This window comes from Rhodnius prolixus, unplaced genomic scaffold (genome assembly GCF_049639745.1).
Source record: "Rhodnius prolixus isolate KJV_2025 unplaced genomic scaffold, Rpr scaffold_4, whole genome shotgun sequence".
NCBI lineage: Eukaryota > Metazoa > Arthropoda > Insecta > Hemiptera > Reduviidae > Rhodnius > Rhodnius prolixus.
In genome coordinates, this window is record NW_027411614.1 from 22,978,065 (window position 1) to 23,003,686 (window position 25,622).

At 32.8% G+C, this 25,622-nt stretch overlaps 2 protein-coding genes across 5 annotated transcripts in view; one reads left to right on the forward strand and one right to left on the reverse strand.

Annotated features, from left to right (window-relative positions):
- Positions 1 to 531: 531 nt before the first annotated feature.
- On the reverse strand, positions 532 to 25,348 carry CycB3 (cyclin B3). The gene is made up of 9 exons (XM_074132260.1): positions 25,178 to 25,348; positions 19,555 to 19,731; positions 10,313 to 10,746; positions 5,971 to 6,136; positions 5,079 to 5,309; positions 4,417 to 4,572; positions 2,987 to 3,161; positions 2,814 to 2,916; positions 532 to 1,973 (listed from the first exon to the last, which is right to left on the reverse strand). Exons 2-9 carry the CDS (start codon positions 19,720 to 19,722, stop codon positions 1,922 to 1,924), a joined length of 1,485 nt encoding a protein of 494 aa, XP_073988361.1. The 5' UTR covers positions 19,723 to 19,731; positions 25,178 to 25,348; the 3' UTR covers positions 532 to 1,921.
- Pex1 (peroxisomal biogenesis factor 1) overlaps positions 13,786 to 25,622 on the forward strand; it is a 38,406-nt gene continuing 26,569 nt past the window's right edge. Inside the window, exons 1-3 of one of the 4 annotated variants that reach the window (XM_074132259.1) lie at positions 13,786 to 14,014; positions 16,084 to 16,232; positions 23,520 to 23,749. The gene's annotated coding sequence lies outside the window, so the exon portion shown is untranslated. Of the gene's footprint in view, positions 14,015 to 14,579; positions 14,740 to 16,083; positions 16,233 to 20,496; positions 21,052 to 23,519; positions 23,750 to 25,622 lie in introns of those variants that run through there. The other 3 variants (XM_074132256.1, XM_074132258.1, XM_074132257.1) reach the window with 3 other exon arrangements.

Genomic DNA, 25,622 nt, shown 5'->3' on the forward strand with positions numbered 1-25,622 from the left:
GTTTTAGCAAATTATACTCAAAGTACGATTTTGTTTTTAAAAAAGCACAGCATCTGAGGTCATTGGCGAAAATTGGTCAAAAGCCAAAAATTAGTATCAGTTTTTTTTAGTGTCACGAAAATGGTCAACTTGTGAACTTTAGGCCTTGCTTTGTTCATAAGACAATAATTATCTCATTTTTTTAAAGTGCATTTCCGGCCTCTGAACAGGGTTCTTTCGTTACCCAAAGCACTATCCATCACCGGACAGGGAACTGTAAGAAGAGAAAATCTAATGTCTGGGAGCTGGATTTAAATCCGAGATCACCAAGTTGGAATCTTGTATTTGCTAACCACTCATCTAACGACCTCCTCACGGATTATTATTATTTTAAATGTGAAAAGATGTAGTCTTTTTTGTTTTGCTTTTGAGATATTTTATTCTCAAACAAGTTCTCTCCTTTTACTAACAACCGCAGCCCCCTCTTCAAGAACAGGGTCAAAACGAATGTGCGTGGGGAAAAAAAAGATTAATTTTTTCAAAAACCAAAAATTAGTATCAAAGTTTTTTTTTAATTTATTTTAGTTTCACGAAAATGGCCAACAAACTTTAGAACTTGAGGCCTTACTTTGATGATGAGACATTGTCAATAAATATTCATAATCGCCAACAAATACTCTGAATTCAATTCTTAAATAATTTATTGAAGATAAGAGAGATTCTGATCGAATGATTAATAGTTTACAGCAGTGTATCTAACAAAAACTTCTTAAATATCCTTAACTTCATGATCGCCATACCTCTCTAATCCTAATAAATTATTCAAAGAATTTTTACTTCCTTTTATAGCAATTGTTTTCTCATAAACAATTTTAAATAAAATATTCCATAATGGTGTCACAGTGTAATTCATTTTTAGGAATGCCAACAGGATATTTAAATTTCCTTTTATAACGATAAACAGTTTATGCCTCAAACTGGGATTAATTCTGGACCTTCGTCATCTTTATTTGTAAAATTTACCATATTACAATAATTAAAAAGTTAATCAGATCTTCACACTGGTCATGTAGTTTCAACCCTATTTAAGGATAAGGTAGTAATAATATAAGACTCATCAAGTGGGTTATTAACTCGTCAGCAAAGTTTTTTTTTAAGTTCCTGGTATTATACAATTCTTTTGTTTGTTTGATAAAAATTAAATAGTAAAATAGTAATCATAATAGTAATTATTATTCAAACATTATTAAATTAACAAAAAAAAGTTTAGTACTTATTTACAAATTCTTTTTCCATTGACTTTCTAAGAAAAGAGTTAACTTTGTCAAATGGTTGTTTTTCAAGAGGTTACAATCATATTCACAAATAAGTAAATTACATTTTACTAGTTACAGTATTATAAATTCCCCCTTGTACAGTTAAAAATGAATAAATTAATACTGTTTTAGCATAATCTTTTATAACCTAATTTAAAAGTACTTCCAAGTATAGAAGTTGCACATACAAAAATTAATATATCCGTACAAAAAAGTAATAATAATAAAAAATAGGCACGTTATCACACAGAAATTATTTTTTAACACTACGTTCGTTCATCTCCTTTACTTGTTTATTTTGTTAACGAAATTCTAAGGAATTAAATAATTATATGATCAATCTAAGACAATAAATTATACTTGTATAAAATTTAAAATTGCTTTACACAAAAGTAACAACAACAATAACATCTACTAATTATAAACCTAACAGAAATCCTTATTTCATTTTTTAAAAGAAAGGTAAAATCATTAAATGTTTTAAGAAAAATTATTTTCAAAGCATTAAACTAGAAATATTGAAATTTAATTAATAAAATAAAGGATTCTTTAGGGTTTAAATATATACAATATTAAGTAATCTTTGTTTTCATATTTTTATAAAGTTCAGTCAACACATATCAAAATCAAAGATCCGAGCTTTTCACTAATGGAATTTTCGCTACTTCAAAAAATACCCTGTAAAAAACAAAAAACAATTAAAATTATATTTTTAAAAAAAGTTATTTTTATTAATTTATTTTTAATTTTTATGACGGTCAAGATGTAATTTGAGGTCATTGACAACCGAAGCTTTAATGTATTTCATTTAGTGAGGTACAAGTCAAATGAGAGACGTACTACCTACTCCAACCTACCTTTTAAAAAACCTTCGAAGTAATATTGAAATTAATTTCTCTTTCGCCAAGCTCTATTGGTGACAAGAAACAGCCCTAGTAGTTCAATCAATAGGTGCTTATTTTCTATTTATAATCAGGGAGGCAAAACGAGAGAAGTGTGACCATCAGAGTGAAGTATGATGCAGAAGGCACCCGAGGTAAAAGATGAGAATTTGCTACTTAGATACACACAATGCAGCGATCTAAACTCTTACACGTTGGTCGACGCTTGAGGGGTTACAATCAATCAGCAAAAGATAAATAGTAATAAATCACCTTTTGCAAGCCACGGATAAAGCATCCCAAGAGAATTTTCTTAACATTCGAGGCATACGCAGTAAATTTTATTGTTACCTCGTTAACAATGCTTAAAACCGGCAATTAACATTCCGAACATTTCCAATAATCTCGCTCTAGTTCTTACTTCACATATTCCATTATAACTCATACTTTGAAATTTAACTATTTATTTTAGTTCTGTTTATGTAATATATGAACTATAGAATATTGTCAATTCGTTAATTAAGGTTTTATTGCTTAAGATGCCGTTTATCACTAGTTTACCCATCTCATCCTTGCACGCCATCATTCGTTAAATGTATGGCTTTCATTCTACCCCAACCTTATATTTTTTACTTACTTGTGAGAATATTTAGTTTTTATGGCTTGCTCTTTTGTCTGTTTTTTATGCAACACATCATTCAAAAGTTTCATTATGTCTTTGAATTCTTGGGCCTTGTAACCTAAAAATAATTGTGTAAAAATGAAAAATAGCCATTTAATTTAATTGAATTTAATTTAGATGAAACTTACCGGAATAATATTCCAATGTGGACGTCCATTCTTTGTGACCTTCCATTATAAGGGCAAGATGTAATGCAGCAGAAGCTAATTTTGAATCAGAATAAGTTATTGTTGAATAATCTAGTAAGCTGGTCTCAAGAATGTATCTAGCTAGGGTGAGTGTACGCAGCTGAACCTTATTACACTGCCAAAAACAATAACAAATGAATAAAAAATATGTACAAACGTATAATACTTAAAATATTTTAAATTTCAAGAGTATTGGCCTTAAAATGTAATAAGAAATAACAGAAACGCAACGATTTTTGGTTGGAGGCTTCACTGAGACCAAGTGATTTCTCTAGTTTCGGACTGAGAAACGCCACAGAAATCATGGCTAGTTATGATATAAAAAGGATAAACCTGCGAAGAATAAGCAGCAATAGCTAATCGTAAAAGAGATGACTATTCAGTAATGTGGAAGTTTCATTGCGAGTGTGGTGTAATACTTATAAATAAAACACTGGTCAAGAGAATGTAAGGCTTTAGATGATAATCATACGACTTTTACAAGAAGGTAAGATCACAATAAAAGGTTCAGGTTTGGGGCGCTTATCATAAATCATAAAATAGATTAAGGCCGGACAGATTACAAAAGAAAACAACAAGGACTATAATTTCGAGAATAGTAAAAACTGCTATCTTTTATTTCTTCTTACGCCTGCATGGTTGGAAGCTACCCAATCCAAAGATGCTTCGTTGAAATATGTATTTTCTAGTAGAAAATCGCAACCATTTGCAACGACAGATAGTTCCGAACAACTTCTTAAATACTGGCTATCCACTGCCTAGTCCGAATTACATAATGGGCAATTATGGGATTTTGCATCACAATGCTGTGTAGCGGATCCTCCGGTAATCATGGCTGATGAGAAGAGGAAGTTAACAATATGGACCTTACTTGGCAAGTCTGGAAGCATCCTGTTTTGCCAGTTAGATCCTTCGTACATGGCTTTATAATAGTGTCACGAGCTAATGGCTTTTCTTTCAGGGCCTATGAAGCCATCGGTGTACACCGTAATCCATTTTGTACTCGGATACTTATCATTAGTATTTGAATACAAGCCCGCTTAGAAAAGTTGACATTATTTCGAACTTCTTATCCTCCACTCTGGTTGAATAACAAAAATTTCGAGATGTTCAATTCGATAATTTGACGTTATATAACAAATTTTGAAATGTAATCAAATAAAAGATACGCATTTACAATTTTCTTTTACTGCAAGTACATGTAAAGGCTTCAAGAATATGGAGTGCGTCTGAGGATGTCATGTTAAGTATTGTTAGAGTTGGCCGGGAATACTCGTAAGAACTCCATGACCCTAAAGAAAATCCTAGACCACTTCTTCCTATTCTGTTCGTAAAATTATACACTAATTAATGTACAATAAGTTAGTTACCCTTGCATAGCGCCTGAGGAAACGATAGGAGAGAGGTATGCCAAGCTGAAAATCAACTGCTTTTAACAGTTCAACCTCCATACCAGTTAAGTCTTCCGATGTGTAAAGACCATCGCAAACATACAGCATATCATCTATCACTGGTGGAAACCTCTCCTGTCAGATATTACAAAAAAAAAAAAAAAAAAATATAGATAATTTAAAGCGAACAAATTGTCACTGTAAGAACAGATTTGAATCTTAAGAAATTAAGCTGAAATGGTGAGCAGAATTAAAAATTTTTCATACACGAACATTTTGATGTATATTTTGTACAGAAAACAAATTGCAACTAAAACGTGAAATTAGGGTTCTTCATGGAAACAAAATATAATAACAAAATATTTTGTTTAAGTAGCACTAAGTGAGCAGTATCAAGTTGCTCACGAAGATTACTAAATTCTTTAAAGAAATGCAACTTTTACAAAAATAATATACGTCGAAATTTTAGCAACAAGAAATTTTTTTCAAATTTTCTCGTTAAATCTGACACAAAAATATAATCCTTAATTTTGAAACATCATACTACAAGACATTTGAAACTGATTAAACTTACAAATCAATTTTTCTTCCTAATAAATTCTGAATTAATTAAAACTAACGGAACTTCAAAATAAACTTACATCATATTTTGCTGCAACAAACAAACTTGCGCATGCAATAAGTTGTAACTTATTCTTAGTAATGCGCACTTTAGAAAGATATAAGTCAACTAGTTTAACTCCTAAATAAAGTGTCTCATGATTTAATTCGAAATTTTCTTGTACTTCAACCATCCAGTTAACAACCAGTGCTCGCATTGAAGCGTTTAGGTCGGGTTGGCGACACATGTAATCCTTAATTTTGAAATGACTCTGTAAACAAATAATTGCAAGAATGAATAAGTTATCAAGTGGTTTAGTAAACGTAAAGCCGAGGCTGACTGAGACAGTACAACAATTATCAATCACTTTGTTTTCAGTAAGTAGCGGACTGGATTCGCAAAGCTTGAGGTCAGTTACGACTACCATCATTGCTCCCCTAACAATTTCTCTATAGATAGTCTCTTCAGTGATAAGGAAGTCTTGAAAATTATCACTTCAGAGAAGTTGTATAATGGGTAGCAGGCGATTTAATGTCTCTACTTTCGAATAGATCATTTACATGTTCTCAAAAAAATGCCAATTTCAAGAAATAAGTTGGACAGGCCCAAACATATATTGCTTTTAAGAAATTCAAAACTTTTCACTTTATTTCCATTACTTCCTCTACAGTATTTACTTTATCCAATGATCTTGACTTTGAAACCTAATAAAGTAGCTCTTCTAATATCTTCCAATCTTTCGACAATTTCATCCTTCATTTCGTTATTATTTATCCTTTTTCGATAATAATCGATTTTATTAATTAAGATTCAGTGATACGGAAAGAGAAATAATAATAATGCTAATAATAGTATTAATGCACAAGAGAACGACTTAGAGGAAGGTAGTGGATTAATAATAAACAAAAGATAAAAAATTAACAGGTTATTACCTCTCTACTTTTCAGATAATCAAAAATGTCCATAGCGTAGACGGCAACACTATTAGGTTCGTTAATATTTTCTTTATCAAAGTCCTCTATACCAGGAGGAGGTGGTCTACGTTGTTTCTTTTTTACTGTTGATTTCCCACTCTTATCTTTTACTACATCGTCCAAACTACAAAATAAATCAATAAAAAATAAAAATTAACTAGATTATTAAAAAAAAAATATCTTTTAAAATGAAGTTTGAACAAAATACCTTGTTAACGACAAACGAATTTATTACATTAAATTTCATCAGACCAATTATGTTATTTTTTATTGAAATTATTCATAATGCTGCTAACCTTTCCAACATTGTTCATTAAAATGAATTATAAAATCTAACATCGTTATCAATAAAAAAATTGATAATCGCCCATTTTTTCAGTTGGTTTATTGCTCAACAAACAAATTAGAATGTAGAAAAAAGGCGGAAGCACATACGAGGGTCGTTTGAAAAGTCCGTGCAAAAATAAAAACTACTTAATTTTTTGGGGTAAACCTTTTTTATTTTTCAACATAGTCTCCTTTTAGGCTTATACACTTCGTCCAACGCTGCTCTAGTTTGTTGATCCCTTCCGAATAATAGGATTTGTCCAAGTCTGAAAAATAGCCATTCGTTTCTGCAATCACCTCCTCGTTTGAATAAAATCTTTCTTCATTGGGGAACAAATAGTAGTCCGAGGGAGCCAAGTCTGGAGAATAGGGGGGATGTGAAACGAGTTGGAACCCTATTTCCATTAATTTTGCGACCACAACTGCTGAGGTGTGAGCTGGTGCGTTGTCGTGATGGAAAATGACTTTTTTGTGGGCCAATCGTGGGCGTTTTTCTTGCAGCTCGGTTTTCAAACGGTCCAATAACGATGAATAATATGCACCTGTAATAGTTTTACCCTTTTCCAGATAGTCGATGAGGATTATTCCTTGCGAATCCCAAAAGACAGTCGCCATAATCTTTCCGGCCGAAGGAACGGTCTTCGCCTTTTTTGGCGCAGATTCTCCCTTGGAACCCATTGTTTATATTGTTCTTTGGTCTCAGGAGTGTAGTGATGTATCCATGTTTCATCCACAGTGACGAAACGACGCTTAAAGTCCTGCGGATTCTTCTGGATCAGCTGCAAACCGTCCTTGCAACACTTCACACGATTTCGTTTTTGGTCAAGCGTGAGCAATCGCGGCACCCATCATGCGGATAGCTTTGTCATGTACAAATGTTGATGCAAAATATTATGCACCCGTTCATTCGAGATGCCCACAGCACTAGCAATCTCACGCACCTTCACTCTTCTGTCATCCATCACCATATCATGGATTTTATCAATGATTTCTGGAGTAGTAACCTCAACAGGGCGCCCAGAACGTTCAGCGTCACTTGTGCCCATATGGCCACTCCGAAAATTTTGAAACCACATAAACTGTTCTAATCGAAGGTGCAGAGTCACCATAATGTTTATCAAGCTTCTCTTTAGTCTCTTGAGGCGTTTTACCTTCCATAAAGTAGTGTTTAATCAACACACGAAATTCTTTTTCGTCCATTTTTTGAAAATCACTCGACTTCCTCGATTCAAACGAATGCCAAACACAAAGAAATAGACCGATCTGGCTGAAACTTGGTGTGTGTTCTTCCAAGAGATGCTACTAACTAAACATAACCTCGATACGCGCCAGTGGTGCTATCTCTCTGACTTTGCCCGGACTTTTCAAACGACCCTCGTACTTCACTATTTTTTCAAACAAATAAAAAGTAACTCCAAACGTGGGATTCATGGTAAACCAAAAAGACTAGTAGTTTAATGCAGTGTCCAAATCGATCTACAAATAAAAATATTTTTTTTAAAATTGACCTTATTTTTTTTGTAAGCCGAGCTAAACTTACTAAATCCCCTAGGATAGATTGAATAAGTTGTGATGTATATCCCTGCTTTTGAGAAGCACTCCATACTACATACAGTTAATGTTATCTTGAAAACTGAATGTGTAGTAACAAGTGGGTTCTATGTTCTAATGAACACTTTGCACAGAAGAGAAGACACAGGAAAGTCTAACTAAAACTGCAGCATGTTCTGGTTGGCTACCTTACAAAATTATTCACACCCATTTTAGGTAATAGACTGGGTCTCTGGCTGGAAACTGTATCATTACTCCCCAATACCAGGACGGATTTCGTAGTTAAATTAGTGATGCAGGTAATCCATTCATGCTTTACTTAGAAATTACTTTTCTACTTTACCGCATGCCAGAATCTAATCTAATTCCTACTTTTTAATGACTTCCGCAAGGAGTTTTACAGTATTAACAATTCCAAACTCTGAAAAAACGGTACAACTTTAGAATAAGTGGAAAACTGCTGAATATCCTTAAGAAACTTTACTAATTTAAATTGAAACTAAATGATGCGGTTAGATGGTTACCTCAATAGAAATCTCCTCGCCTTTACTTTTAAAGCTGTTCTAAACTGATTTGAATTCTTCTTCAGAAAAATGCAGCTTATTTTTAATGTGTTAGTATAAACGGAGATCATGAATTACAACTCATTATTTTTCGAGACTGATTCATAGTTTCAGTAAAACTAAATTTTTAACTAACGATCGAAGGTTTGAAGGTCCCCTTAGAGTCGACAGCTTTGTGTACCTGAGATCTCTAGTAACTGCTAGTAGTGTCGTCTCGAGCGAGATCTGCAGGAGGATCATTTCCGCGAATAAGTGCTACTTTAACTTTTATAGGCACATGAGAAGTAAGTTGTTGGACAGGGCAACCAAGCTAAGAATTTATAAAACTCTTATTCGCCCTGTCCTGGTATATGTCTCCGAAACCTGGACAATCACGAAAGCAGATGAACAACGCCTTTTAATATTCGAAAGGAAAATACTGCGTAAGATCTTCGGCCCAATACGTGAGAACACGACTTGGCGTCGCAGAACAAACAGAGAGCTGTATGCTCTGATGAAAGAGCCGCGAATATTATAGCAATAATTAAGCTAATCAGGCTTAGATGGGCTGGACATGTCGCATGAATGGCCCACGAAGAGATCCCGTAAAAGCTTCTTCAAGAAGTCCCTGACCGCAAAAGGAGAGCTGGGAGACCAACAAAGCTAATATGGTTTGAGAGTGTAACGCAGGATGCCAGGCAGCTATTGCGTACTAAGAACTGGATGGCGGCTGCAAGAGAGAGGGACGACTGGCGGAGTAAAATCGAGGAGGCCAGGACCCAACTAACTGGGTTCTAGTGCCATTGACAGAGAGATTCATAGTTTCAATAGGATGAAAAAATAACTGCCAGTTTCAGTCATGATATATTTTTATTATGCCTAGCTTTTGACCTAGGGACTAAGTCATCTTCAGGGCTAATTTACAATGTAATAATATTTTACATTATAAAGGGTGAAGACACAACTTCTGTCTTGCCTCTTCTTGTACTTGGTATGGTCTGTTCACACTCAGTCCATGAACAGACAAGACAGAAGACACACCAACCCTTTAATGATGTAAAATATTACATTGTAAATTAGCTCGACATAATAAAAATATATCATGACTGAAACAGGCAGTTATTTTTTCATCCTGAGGAGATCATGAAATTTAAATCTAATATGGGCAGTGATTCAGTTATTAGAGCAGAGAGGGAGAAAAAAATTCAATAGCTGATTATTGAGCACAGAGGCGCCACGGTAGCCGAGCGGGTTAAGAGGAGAGACCAGTTAAGCTAATATGAATTGTGGTACTGGGTTCGATTCCCAGTCTTGGGCCTTGGATTTTATTTAATGGTTAATAAAAGAAATTTACAGTAGTGTGTTTGTTAGTCGCCTCCGTCCACGACACCTAATTGGTAGTTAGACGTTAAGCCCCGCCTGAAAAAATAGGCGATTACTTTACTTTATTGAGCACAGATTGGTCTTAGAAACAATTTACATAAAAGTAAAAAGGTAAAATGAATGAATTAAAATTGACAGAATTTTCCACCAATAAAACAGATTTTGCCAAGAACTATACAACGCTTTGGGTGTATTGACTTCTACTTGGAATAACTACTTGGGAGTACTGTATGCACCTCGATTGATTTTAATCAAAGTGGTATTGATTTTTTACACCTAAAATAGAGTATACCAAAAGAGGAATCAAAGCTGTCAGTAAAATAAGCCATATTCTTCCTCAAGGCAGTAGAGTTTGTGGGTATGTAAACTTTTTATTCCTCCGCTTCTTAATTAAGCAGCTTAATTTTGTCTTTTTTTTATATTGTTCAATTTTCACTGGGCGCCAATTTTATCGAGCAAACTATTGTTTACAACCAGAAATAAAAAGAATTACTTACTTAAGTTCCTCTAGAGCAGATACATAGAGGCTGCTTTCTGATTTGTCACTATCAGATTTTCTTGGTTTAGCTGGCACTTTAGGTAGATCAGGTTGCTTTTTAATTATTTTAACTTGAGTTTTGGTTGGTCGGGGAAGAATTCCAAGTGTTGCCGTAGTTTTTACTACAACAGCAGCTTTTACAGCAGCAGTTGTGGTCGATTCTGTTTTTACAGCTTTTACCGCTATCTTTGGTTTACTGGTCTCTGCTATTTGTACATCCTTTACTTGTGCTTTTGCCGCTGGAGGGATAGGTGGTTTGACCAAGTTAACTGATGAAAGTGGTTTACGTGTCCTGCTTAAACTTCGGGTTCGAATTTCACGTGATGTAACTATTGCTTGCTTTCCTGTTGCTTTCCCAACTAATTCTGCTCTATCATTCTCTTTACCATTTATCTGAAAAATAGTTTTAAATATATTAAAAAATTCAAACGGTAATTTAGTTTTAAATCTCAGTTTTACAAACGCAATAATTAACAGAAAATGTAAAATTTTAATCATTTGCAATCAGTGATGGACAAGCTGAAAAATTCTTGTTGAATGATAAAATTTGTAGTTGTTGAGAGAGAAAAAAAAAAACTATTTAAGCAACACGCAACATTATGAAACGTCTAACTGTGAGGCCCGCTTAATTTATTTTTATTTTTTTGAAAATGGCCCGCCGTCCAGAAAAGGTTACTGACCCCTGACAAAGACAGATAGCAACCAACTTGGCCAGAGGGGCTTTATCATGAGTAGTTGTTACAAGTCTAGGCTTATACTCAATTCAATTAGACTAGGCAATAGCATCTGCCCAAGGGTTCTTTAACAAAATTCAGATTTATTATATGTAAATATGTGTGTTCACCTCGAATAACAAGACAGTTAGGCTACAGGCTTCTTTATTTTTTATTTGTTTTAAGGCCAGGTTATCTACATAATTGTATAAAGGGAATAAAAATTATTTAATAAAACAAAATAAAACAACCCGATCATTAAATTGCATTAATTAAGAATAATTAGATAGATAGATAATTTATTATTATTTTTTCAATATAGTAGCTCTAAAATTAAGGTAATTCTGTTCAAATGAATAATAATAAAACATAAATAATAGGAGCAAATTAATTTTATTAAATATGTAAAGAAATTTTTAAGTTCATTGAAAAACTGTGGTCGTTTATTTTTATTTTTAAGTTTAAGTATTGAGTAAAATTTAAGTAAAATTAATGTATTGAGAATGTTTTATTTGTAATGTTTGTTTTCAATTTGTTTCATTTTATTTTTATTTGTTTTTGTGGAAACTATTACTTTCTTTTATCGCTTGTATTATTATTATTATTCATTTTTATTTTTAAGTTGCCACCACAGTTATTATTATGTTTATTACTTCCATTCATTACCTAAATGTTCTGTATTTAGTGTATATATACACATTACAGGGATACTGTGTTAGACAGTAGAGATAAATTTACAAAAGTTTAACTGATAAAATTATAATCATAATATGAATGGAAGTAATAAACATAATAATAACTGTGGTGGCAACTTAAAAATAAAAATGAATAATAATAATAATACAAGCGATAAAAGAAAGTAATAGTTTTCACAAAAACAAATAAAAATAAAATGAAACAAATTGAAAACAAACATTACAAATAAAACATTCTCAATACATTAATTTTACTTAAATTTTACTCAATACTTAAACTTAAAAATAAACGACCACAGTTTTTCAATGAACTTAAAAATTTCTTTACATATTTAATAAAATTAATTTGCTCCTATTATTTATGTTTTATTATTATTCTTTTAAACAAAATGACCTTAATTTTAGAGCTACTATAATGAAAAAATACATTTAGTCTAAATGGTTCCTATTTTGAATACTTAAGAGCAAATGAATACCGGTTTTATCGGCAGTAAATTCAGATAGATAACGCTTCCTGAATGGGCTATAATTAGGGCATTCTAGTAAAAAGTGTTCTAGGCCTTCACACTTATTTAAATTGCAGACATTGCAAACAAATTGAGTGTCAATAGAGTGATAGCCCCCCAGCTCTGTACCATATTCTCATTATTTTGTCGCTAGACACTCTTAGCTGGCTCACCACTCTAATTTTAAATTAAGATTAATTAAAAAAAAAAAAAATTAGGGACTTAACGTTCATAAGGTGTTGTGAACAGGGGATAGAAATTCATAATTTAAAGTAACTGTTTAAATAAAACGAACTCTGAAAAAAATTTATACAATCCATTCATTAAGCCACTTTTATTTGTGCCAAAAAAATGGCCGCCTACTTTATATTTGTGCGCTCAGTTGTTATTTTATCAATTTTGCAACTTTTTTCTTTCTAGTAACGAGGAAAGTTTTGTTTGAATGATCATGACTAATAGTTTAAGTTACTCCATGTTTGTTTGGAATTTGGTAAAACTTAGATTAGCTCATTTAACTCAACAAGTTTAGTTAGTTTTGGTGTGAGAAAAACCCAGTGAGAGCCCTGGAGGGGGCTCGGATGGCGGAATATAAAATGTAATGGTGTTGCTGTTTGGAGGGAGAAGGTGGCAAAAACCTCTATTTTTTTTTAATTTGTGAAACAAATAATTTCTATCTGTCACTCCATTTCTTTTCAACAAATATTAAAACATGCAAGCATATTTGCAACTAAGATCAGCCATTCCAACTATGGTTCCTTCCTATTACTAGTAGCGATCATAATCACTATAACAATCCACGATTAATAATGGAGAAATCGCGGATGTCTCGGGTTCTAATCCAGCTGGGGGGCTATCACTCTATTGACACTTAGATTTTCTCTTCCTAGGAGCTTCTTAAAGCTCACTGTTCGGTAATGGACAGTGTCGCCTGTTACGAGAGAAAACTAATAGGAGGCCGGCAGTGCACAGAAAAAAGCTCTGGGCGCCAATAACCTTAGATGTTGACGCGCCTTAAATCATTTAAAAAAATTAATAAATAAAAATAATAGAGAATTAAAAATAAAACAAAATTTCTAACTTTAAAAGTTTACTTTCATGAAAAATTATCTTTCATTGTTAACATTAAGTTGATGGTAGAAACGAATACTAGCGATAACCTACCAAAACCGAAAAGTAAACACATTTACTTTCTTAACCAAGTAGGTATGAAATCCTAATTTTCATCCCTCATTAACAGGTATCCTATCTGCCTAAAATAATCATTTGCCTGCAACTTAATATAGTGGATGTAAAAGAAAAGAATTTTTTTCTAATTAAACAAAATTCCATTGACATTACCCATTCGCCTGTTTTACTAGCAATTATACATTAATCTTTAGACTCTGCAGTATATCTATTTTAATTATGTTCTCTTCCAGTAGTCACTTCAATTTTATAAAGGTTTACATACATTAAATTGAAATGTTGCTAGGAAACAATGTGTACTGGGCTATTAAAAAAAAAAAAAAGAGAGACACGTGGAATCAGAGTTTTGAGGAAAATAACTTAAGGAAAAAAATGTTCATTTTTGTGCTGGGTGGTGTAAAATAAAATTAGCGGCTGGAGTAAACCATAATTAGGTGGCCCGGACATCATAAAACTAACACTTTATAAAACAGTTAAGTTTAATGTTAAATGGACTGGATACTGGCAACTTCAGGAGGACCGTTCTGGAATAGAATATTAGAACTACACATCGTTTTACCAGGTATTTTAATTTTTTCTCCCCTTTTACTCCAAAGTAAAAGAAAGAATCGCTATCGTTTCTAGTTTTCCTTGTGTTAAAAAAAAAAATGGGATTTAAATACTGTACTAGCTCAAAAAATAAAACTCAGGAAGCCCAAATTTTTGTTTAAGTTGCCAATCCCCATGGGACCTGGCAAGAACTTAGCGATGATTTTTTTTATTTAACTGTAATTACTTTAAAGAAGGTTTTTTTTTGAAAACAGAGCTCACTTTATTTTAATAGTTCTAAAATTTTTATTTGATAAATTTTTGAAAGGATATTCGATTAAGGAACGAGATTTAGTAAAATAAACAAAACAGTTGAAAAAAAAAAAAGACAAGACAAACCACAAAGTAAAGAAAATTAACTGGCTTCTCTTTAAATTTCACTCTTAATTTTCTCAAACACACTAAATTTCGCATGATATAATACTACGCAGAAAAGTATTACGCACAGTTCTACTTTCAGCATATGATCAATATGTTCAAAGTACTGGAAAAAAAATTCTTTTTCAAAAACGGCATGCTATTTAGGTAGGAATACTTCAGACCATGAAAGGCAACGTAAAGATCTAAAAGTGATTAAAAAAAAAATCAAAGAAAAAAAAACATCTCTTAAGAAAAAAATTTTAATTAGATTTTTGCTCAAAGCAATAATTTCAGACTATGGCTTCTATAATACAGCTGGGTATACGAGGAAATGATTGAGTAAGTAAATAAGTCATATTAAAGAGACGAAATTGGAATTAAATAAGTTTTTTTTTTTGACATTAAAAATACTATTGTGCTTTTGACACACTTTACGAAGCAATAATGCAGGGCAGAAAAGTATGTCGCATTGCATAACAGAAGAAATGGAACAACCAACAATATGGTTCATACAAAATACAATATAATACCAGTAATAATAATAAAAAATACCATTTCTTCAAATGTATTTGAATGTTCAAATCTTATTCGTAAATTATTAGGTAATTGTATTGTATTATTGGTACTGAAATCCACTATATTTATCAAATTTAAACAAAAATTGCATTTAAGGGTTATTACGGGGAGCAGTGACGAGATAATTCTACTTCTTTATTTCCTTCCTTGTGCAGAATCCTTTATCTAAATAATAGGGATTCATTTAAAACAATTTCAACATTAAAAAATGGGTTAAACTTAAATTTGCATTCAAAAATTTTTAATTCTGTCCATTTTCCTAGAAAGAGTTAAAAGTATTTCCTTTAAATGTTGTATACTAAAAAAGCTCACAAAGATTTAGAGCTTTTATGTTAATATTCTTCCAAGAAAAATTTAAATTTTAATAGTTTGGGAGCACTAAAGATGTTTCGACTTTTTCTACAAAACAATGAAAATTGCAGTCAAAAAGATAGTAGTAATAAAAAATAATAATAATAATAAAAACTTAATATAAACCTGACTGACGTAGTTTCTTAAAAAAATTAACTTTGTACTGTTTCTGTAAGAGCAAAGAATTAACCAAGCTTCTCAAACCTTCCCATCAAAAATAAATGATATAATTCTCCTTTCCTTCAAATCTAAATAATGGGCTGCATAAATAAAAAAAGGCATTAAACGTTCACTGTGGTAGTTATTTTTCAAGAAGGGTCTGCAGTGCATTATGGGACAATCCAAAATCCAAGCTCCTTAATATATCTTCAACCATGACCTTTATAATCTTTAAAATTTCTTTCATAAAATAAATCGTTTCCTTCAGTTATAAAAAATTCCAGGAGTCCCTCCTTCTTTTAAATGACTAGTGGACTAAGACAGCAAATTTAAACAAACGACATAAATTTACATCTAAAGAAAGAGACATTATCTATAAGATAAATATTATAATTTGATCTGCTCGGCTCAAAAAAATTATTGTGATGCTTGAATCTCTAATTTGAGCAGGCACGTCCTAACCACTACGAAAACGACAAAGTACAACGTCTCGGGTTTAAGGTATGGCCACGATTTCCCGGTCATTGCACCATTTTGCCCATTGGATACAATTTTTTTTAAAAATGTAAATTACAGAAAACGTTTTTACCCTTCCAGGCATTTGTGCACCTATTGAAAGGATATTCATAATAATGGATAAAACATATGGTTTGAAGAATAAGGTAGATGAACTAAATTAACAGAGAAAACTTAATTGAGCTGCATCAACGGTGAATCCTAATTTCTGCGTAACATGTAGAGTCAAGGTAAGTCAAGGGTTAAGTTTAAGAATTACTGAAAATTATTACAAAATTTAGCTATTGTGGTAACTAGTCCACTAAATAGTTAAATTTAAATTATAGGCAAATTGCGGAGTAGGAGGCGTTACTTTCTATTTAATACGAGGGTCGTTTGAAAAGTCCGTGCAAAGTCAGAGAGATAGCACCACTGGCGCGTATCGAGGTTATGTTTAGTTAGTAGCATCTCTTGGAAGAACACTCACCAAGTTTCAACCAGATCGGTCTATTTCTTTGTGATTGGCATTCGTTTGAATCGAGGAAGTCGAGTGATTTTCAAAAAATGGACGAAAAAGAATTTCGTGTGTTGATTAAACACTACTTTATGAAAGGCAAAACGCCTCAGGAGACTAAAGAGAAGCTTGATAAACATTATGGTGACTCTGCACCTGCGATTAGAACAGTTTATAAGTGGTTTCAAAATTTTCGGAGTGGCCATATGGGCACAAGTGACGCTGTATGTTCTGGACGCCCCGTTGAGGTCACTACTCCAGAAATCATTGATAAAATCCATGATATGGTGATGGATGACAGAAGAGTGAAGGTACGTGAGATTGCTAGTGCTGTGGGCATCTCGAATGAACGGGTACATAATATTTTGCATCAACATTTGGATATGACAAAGCTATCCGCATGATGGGTGCCGCGATTGCTCACGCTTGACCAAAAACGAAATCGTGTGAAGTGTTGCAGCTGTTCCAGAAGAATCCGCAGGACTTTAAGCGTCGTTTCGTCACTGTGGATGAAACATGGATACATCACTACACTCCTGAGACCAAAGAACAATCTAAACAATGGGTTACCAAGGGGGGAATCTGCGCCAAAAAAGGCGAAGACCGTTCCTTCGGCCGGAAAGATTATGGCGACTGTCTTTTGGGATTCGCAAGGAATAATCCTCATCGACTATCTGGAAAAGGGTAAAATTATTACAGGTGCATATTATTGGATCGTTTGAAAACCGAGCTGTAAGAAAAACGCCCACGATTGGCCCACAAAAAAGTCCTTTTCCATCACGACAACGCACCAGCTCTCACCTCAGCAGTTGTGGTCGCAAAATTAATGGAAATAGGGTTCCAACTCGTTTCACATCCCCCCTATTCTCCAGACTTGGCTCCCTCGGACTACTATTTGTTCCCCAATATGAAGAAATGGCTGGCGGGAAAAAGATTTTATTCAAACGAGGAGGTGATTGCAGAAACGAATGGCTATTTTTCAGACTTGGACAAATCCTATTATTCGGAAGGGATTAACAAACTAGAGCAGCGTTGAACGAAGTGTATAAGCCTAAAAGGAGACTATGTTGAAAAATAAAAAAGGTTTACCCCAAAAAATTAAGTAGTTTTTATTTTTGCACGGACTTTTCAAACGACCCTCGTATGTACTTGAAATCGTATCTGTTTGAGAAAAAATATTATGGTAAATGTAGACATAGAAAATGAAATTTTTAACTGAATAGAAGGATGGACACTCAATTATAATAGGATGGGTTTTTAAAGCCATATGACTTCTTTAGTTGGAACACAATTTAAAATATATAGATACAAAATTTTAAATATAAAAATAGGAGCAGATAAGATCAGGTTTGTAAAGTGCATCTGAGAGAATTGAAACAAAATTAACGTATTAAGGCATTCACTAATTGCCAGCTCCCGTAGGCAGTTTCCATTAGTGAAATGCTTCCTAAAAGATGAAATTCTACGCTGACAATTTAAAAAAGTATGCCCTTTTTTTTTACTTCACAGTTGCATCCATACGGTGCAGATGTTCCAACCAGTGTGGTCTGCCTATCTTTACTGAAGTCACAAGGTTCTGCTTCCTATACATTTCTCTTGGTGCCTTATTCTTTCTTATCCGATATATCCTATTTTCCTGGATAAGCCCGTATACCGTCGGTATACCTATCACTCCCGGTATAACTTCTGCCTTCCATAGGGTCCAGTTTTCGGACCCTATAATGACCTTAGCCTATATGATGACTTAGGCTTGATATACATTTACTTTGGAGCGTCAGCAACAGGGCTGCATAACATCTACTACTTCCGGCTCTTCATTAGGCTCTTAATGTCCTGGCTTACGTCGTTTTTGCACGTTAGTAAGCTGCCCAGATACCTGAAATCTTACGTTGCCTTAAAGAGATGATCACCATCTATAATAAGTCGCCGAATCTCCTCAATCTTCTGGAGGACACAATATATTTAGTATTTTCCTCATTTATTGCCAGACCATACCTTGCAGGTTCGGGGGGAAAGCATAGGCCTGACTCGTCCAGGGACTCGTAGAAGGCGACTAAGGCTGGAAACATAGTGGAGCGGCGAGCAAAGCGGCGATGATAGCGAAGAGCGAAGCGGCGAAATCAAACACAAGTTAACATATGGGACCGCGCATAGTGGCGAGCAAAGCGAAGATAGAGCAACTCTATCTATTTCTAGTTTTTGTTTTTGCCGTTTTGCTCTTCGCTATCATCGCCGCTTTGCGCGCCGCTCCACTATGTTTCCAGCCTAAAAGGACACTAATATTGCCTTGCAATGTAGGAGTTTATGGTATTCAAAGGCTAGAAGAGAGTCACTCCGAAATTAAACCCAAGGGAGGCAAGCTTCTTTAGTCGTGGTGGTCACAACTGGTCTAGGGATAAGGCACTCTAAACAAAAGACCCTCCAAGTTAGGGGTTAGGCCAACCCTCCTACCTTCTAAGAGAATCATGGTTACGTAATCGTCAAATGAAAGAAACCGGACCGATCTAAATCGTTACGATCCAGGCGAGGATTATGGACTGTTTCTGAAACATTACCCATTATCGTGTATACCAAATTGAACCATTCACAATAATAAAAACTAGTCTAACAAGAAGGGTCTTACAGCTTACTGCCTAGTAATAGACATTGCCCTGAAACTAACTCCGGATCGTCGACAATATCCAACAATTAATTCCGATTGATTTTTTAATTTTTAAACACTTTTTTACGGTAAAAAAAAACGATAAACAAATTCTCTGATTGATCAAGATCATTGATGATAAAGCAGTCCTTCCTGAAACTATGTTTTCAAACGTTTTGCGAAGAAGTACACAACTTAATTCAAAAATGAAACTTGAAATCACAATCCTTGAATTAATTTCTAGTAAGGTTTAAAGTTATTGGAAACTTCTCTATAATTTCCAAAATATTCGACGTATTGGTGAGCATTGTCGTAATTCTAATTTTGAGAATTTTATTATTACTTGGATATTACCAATATCCAAGACAAATATTTACAAAAACGGTTGAGCACATGGCTAATTTAGTGTACAATTTACCTCTCCCATTGCAGATCTTTTAACAGTAATTCGTTTGAGTGGAGATTCGTCCGCCTTTCTTTTAGGGAGTACATCTTTCTTCATTAAAATCTGCTGGCTTCTTGTTTTGATGCCTCGATCCATATTTGCTAAAGAAACTTGTTTCTGTATCTGCTTCAATGGGGCCATATTTCTTTTCTAAAAATTAGAAAAAAGTAAATTAGTTAACCACATTTATTAACGTTTATGAAAGTAGCATTGATTGTGCACAATTTCAAAAAAGTAATTTATATTTAATATATGAGCCGTTTATTTTTAAAGTGGGGCAAGTCCATTTTGAAGATAATGGTAATTATAGATAAAACTTAGTATGAACTTTTTATCTATAAACAATTTAGAGTCAAAAAAATTCAGAATCCTAATATTTGGGAGATGGAAGTTTTAGCTCTTAACAATATTGTAAATATGTTTAATTTAAAAATGGTGCAAGTCCATCTTAGGTTGAAATTATTTAACCGTACAGCAAAATTTAACTCCGGTTGCTGTATGGTGAAGCAAATGTGATGGTTTAACATCATGTCTGAATAATGTAGTGTTTTTATCTATCTTTCTTTGATACTGGTAATCGGTGATTGTACAATATTTCATAAAATTTATTATTATTTAATAAGTACATCTTAATTTTGTGTTTCGATAATAACACCAACATCGGGAAATTTTACTATTGGCTCTGAAAAACTGTAAATTGTATAACATTCGACTTATATTTTCGGCAAGCTGATTATCTGGCCAGGAATGGAGCTAACACTCCTTTCATCGGTCCAGAGCCTGTCCTGGGGATCACCAGGGGTTCGGTTCGTGCGGCTCTCAGAGATTGGATCTGGAGGGAGCATGAAAAGAACTGGGTGATGTGTCCTGGGGTTAAACACAGCAAGACCTTGGATGCCTTGGCTGTGTAAGCAAAGATCCAAAGAGACCCTGTGTTTGGGCAGAAATCAGATTACTCTGATTACAGGCCTATTCACGGGGCACGGTAGGTTTAAAAAGCATCTGTGCAGGGTGGGGCTTATCAGCTCGGAGCCGCTGTGCAGATTATGTCAGGAAGAGGAGGAAACGGCCTCTCACCTGTTGTTCGATTGCGTTGCAATCGAACGTTTGCGCTATGAAACCTTTGGAACGTTGAGGCCGAAGGAGATAGTAGCGCAAAAAGAACTAGTAGGGAAGGTCCTCAACCTCTTTAGGAGGGGAGGGTTCGCTTACTAGAACTAAGAAGGGGCTGGCACAATAAGTCTTTTGTGGCTGCAGTGCCATGGGGCATAGGTCCCGTCCCGTCTACCATCTTATCTTATCTTATATTTTCGGCTATCAAGTAAGTTGTGCTGTTTTGTGCTCGGTGTACGAAAAAAGTTTCATTATTTGTTATTAATAACGGATTGTGGTTTATTTTATAAAAAGAAAAAATGGCTGAAACCAATTACAACGGTAATTATATCTCTGATGCATCTGAAAGTGAATTTGGTAGGTAACAAAAATAAAATAAAAATACTTTTCTGGGTAATAACGCCATTTCAATAAAATCCTCATTTGCAAGTAATTTTATTATGTTTGTAGAAATAAGACCCATGACAATCGGTAATAAAAGAAGAATCTTGGAATCAGAATCTGAATCAATTCGGACCAAAAAGATTAAAAAAAAAAATTAAAAAAGAAGAATAGTTGAACTATTGATTAGTATTTTGTTTTTATTGTTAAAAAAAGACTGATCAGACTGAAATATTATCCATTTAAATCAACGATTACAATAATTCATTAATTTTGAAAGTGAGGCAAGTCCATTTAGTTATAATAAATCTTTATTTTTCTTAGCCAGCACTATAAACACTATTGGATTATAAACTTACATTATCTAACACCAAAAAATACAAAACATATGTCAATTAATATTTACCAATATTTTTAAATTTATTGAAACGCAAAACCTTAAATATCTCGAATAAAAAATGGACTTGCCCCACTTTCAAAATAAACGGCACATATTTTATTCTTAATTGCCAGAGTATTTATGATTAGTTGATGCTTAGGTGATTGAGTTACGGTTTAACATAAATAGAAAACGTATTTTTTATTTTACTTGACTTTTTTAATTTTTATTCGATACATCGTGTAGCATAGGGAGGCCAGGTAACTGTAGCATTAGCCATTAATAGTAAACTGTATTGACTTAAATTACCATGACTTACACATCTCTATGTCAGAACCAGAAGAACGTAACTCAATGATTTTTGAGAAGGGCCAAAAGAAAACAAATAAGTTGAATTTTCGTAATTTAAAAACACCTGAAATATTTTGAGATATTTTAAGTGAAATAAGCCAAAAATTGAAAATTTAGAGTAACGATTTTCTGGTTTAAACAACAATATTCTTCTCTTGAAGAATTTTTAACTTGTAGATGGAAGATGGGCCCCAGAAGATTCAGAAGGACCAATTGTGAGTCCGTTTACCACAAAGAAATTTAAAGGAAACCCTAAAAAAAATAAATCTGAAAGATGCACCTGATACCCAAGCGCTACACAATATTCTAGCAGTTTTTAGATTTATTATTTTAATTAGATTATTTAATTTTTAGATTTTTAGAGCTACCTCTTTTACATAAGCTAAAGACTAATTTTAAAAAATCATGTTACTGAATGGTATTTAAACCCTAACAACCGTATTATTTCCTTTTAATTAGCAAAAAAAAAATACATATTTTTTTCAGTGTGCGCACTCGTACAAGGCACCGCGACAGAAATAATTTAATTCATATTTAACCTTTAAAAAAGTTTGATAAACCTTTAATTAAAAATAAAAATCTTTCATTTTTTCCTTTCCTTGCCCACTGCAAGAGAAATGATTACATTCACACAGATTCACCGGATACCCTAAACACGATGAATTTTTTACAAAATGGTCTTTAGGTAATAAATGTTTGTTTAATAATTAGGTGCCACCAAAACGATCCTGTTATAAGGTTTTGGTTAAAATTGAACAACAGTAATTACATTTTTCACAAAAAATATTGTTTAGTTTTTTGAGATTCACGATTCAGTCGCCATGTTGGTCTGGAATGTCAGGGAAGACGACAAATGGATTAGAGCAATTAGTGAAAGCAGTATGGAACACATTAAAAAGTATTTCTGCTGTTTCCTCACTAATGCAAATGCACGTGAGATCGCGCCAAACTTTCGATTTGAGTTTTCATAGTTATTAAGGCCTCCTGAGACCGATTTTTTTTTTTTTTTTTTGTAAACACAAATATCTCAAAAACAAAACCACAAGAAACTGAAACTTTATACATGAATTAGATCCATCCAGAGATTAAAATCCCTTATCCGGAAGTATAACTTCACTAAACAGGTTTTGAACTTTCTTGAGATTGTCTTAAAAAATGACACCAACCATTTTCTTTCAACTACACTCACATTTCATTCATGGTGGACTACATCTTTTATTTGAAACATATTCACAGGAAAATTCGATAAACGGTACTTTGGTGGAGGAGTCTCCTCTAAAGGGTCATTTGAATATAATGATATATAATATTCCATTTAAATGGGTGCTAAATATTGTAAAGGAGGGTTAAATGTGTTGCCCAAATTTTTAATGAAACTTCCACAACCGAAAGTACCATTTTACGGACGATATTATTTCGTTCTTTGAGATTTTCTTCAAAATAACTTCAACTATTTGTTCAACTTTCTATTCTTGTTGCACTAGTGTTAAATAGTGAACTTTATATTTGATAAATTTTTTCCGGCAAATTTTGATTAGTTTACTAGAAGAAGGGGAATTCTTCTCTCCAAAGTAGTATTTCTAAATAATATACGACTCTCTGTGTGTATTTTATACTGTAAAGGATCAGACCTGAGTCATAGGCTGCCTTTAAAATTCCTGTTATTTAAGTGAACCTAAACTAGAACCATCTAACATTTAGTAACAATTTTCAGGTAGAAGAAATCTCTGAGAATTGTAGAGAAAGTTAACACCACATTATTTCTACATAGATCACGAATATACCAGTGGAACGTAATATTTATTAAAACAAAAGGCACAAGAGAATAATTAATTATTCTTTTATGAAAGATAATCATAATACAAGAAAGAAAGGTTCAAATTTCTTAACGAAGAAAACTGGCACTAATGACAGAGACCGCCATAAAAACTTGGTTGCAGACTGGTAGGTTTATAAATATTTACCAAAATAATGTTATGACTAATTCTCAATCCTACTTTTATTTTTGTTCAGAAAAAAATACTTCTAAAAAAATTTTTCTAGAAAAGTTGTTCAAAGAAGATCCTAAGCTTACGTTATTGCCTTAGAATGGTCAGGTGAGACCTGGCTAAAGCTGTTTTGTTGATGGTATCAGTAAAAATTATAAAATTAATCACTCATTCTTTGGTCAAATAATTCAAGTTCCTATTGCCCTTAATATATAATCAAGCTCTCTATTCAATTTGTAAACAATTGAATTAAAATTATTCAGTAATTTAGTTTTCAATATTTAGGAATTTTAATTTATTTGAAAATCTAGATATTACTTTAAAGAAGCATTGCAAAGAAAGATTTTCAAATAGTAATAAAATGAATTGAATCAAAATAAGGGAATAATAAATATAAAGACCAAAGTCCACACATCTCATCCTACAATTGAACATGCTTTAGCTTAAATAGTTACATTCTGTTAGTTAATTATTTCTTTCAATGAAACCCAATTTTTTATAAAAAAAAAATTAAAAAAAAAACCTCCTACAAGTGTGTTTAGCTCAACCGAATTGAATCTGAACATTTAACTTCCTTTACAGGGAAAATCGCTTGCGGCCCGCCAAGCATTTCTAAAATTGAATTTATTTTATCGACTTTCTCCCATCAATATATTGTTTTAAAATTAATTATAATAAAATGGTAGTACATACTAAACCGAAATATTTTTTTATGGCGAGTTACTTGTCGGTGACTTGTTCAAACATGCACTTGAACGAACGAAACTTGTTCGGACGTTTCGTAAATTATTAGTAAGAGTTAATCTATGTGCGGCCCGCAAAAAAAAAATTTAAATTTAAATTGGCCCATTGATTAAAAAGGTTGCTCACCCCTGCTTTACAGTATTAAATGAAGGATAATAAAATTAATGGGTATTACTTCATATTTTACACAAAATACTGTTCAATACAATAATAATTACTAAATGGTATAGATTTGAGTGACAGCGTCTGGAATTTTTCCGATATTTAAAAAATCGACAATTTAGTTTTTTGCAATTATTTTAAATAATTTTAATCTACCTTTAAGAAGAAATATATTTACAAACTAATTAATCTGGTAAAATGATAAGTGGAACTAAAATAAGCAACATTAAAAAATGATTATGTAGTGTATTCAGATATTGGAGTAGACAACTACATACATGCTTTTCAAGTTCTTAAAAGAAATTTTTTTTTATTAGAGATTATTTACTATGCCTAATAAAAGAAAAAGCAACATGTCAAACGAATTTTGATCCATACAATCATAATTTATAAGTTGTACAACAGCGGTTATTGAAGATACGTTAAAAAATTTAAATATTTTTAAAATTTATATTATAAATGCAATAATAATACTCACATAATGATCTAATGTCCTAGTATTCAAGTCTTGATTAATTAAAATATAATTTAATACAAACTACGATTACACATTTAAATGGTCTAAACTAAGGGTAAAGTTCGTTAGAAATGCAACAAAAAGCCGTTACGAACTCATGACCATTGGACGCCCCTTCTTTAATGTGGTGGGCATATACGTTGCACAATCGCCTGAATTGATTGGCTCAAAAGCCTAAACCTTCTTTATTATCACTACTAAATTAAAATATAAAATTTAAACTTTTAAATTTCACTTTATTTATTTATACAGTAAAACAAAACAAAAATTATGTACTAAAAATTGGTTAATAATTTGTTAATGTAATATTGATGGCAAAAAAGAATTTTATCCTAAAACATCAATATCCCGTGAATATAGATATTCTTGGGTAATACCCATAATCATTTAATATATATATATATTT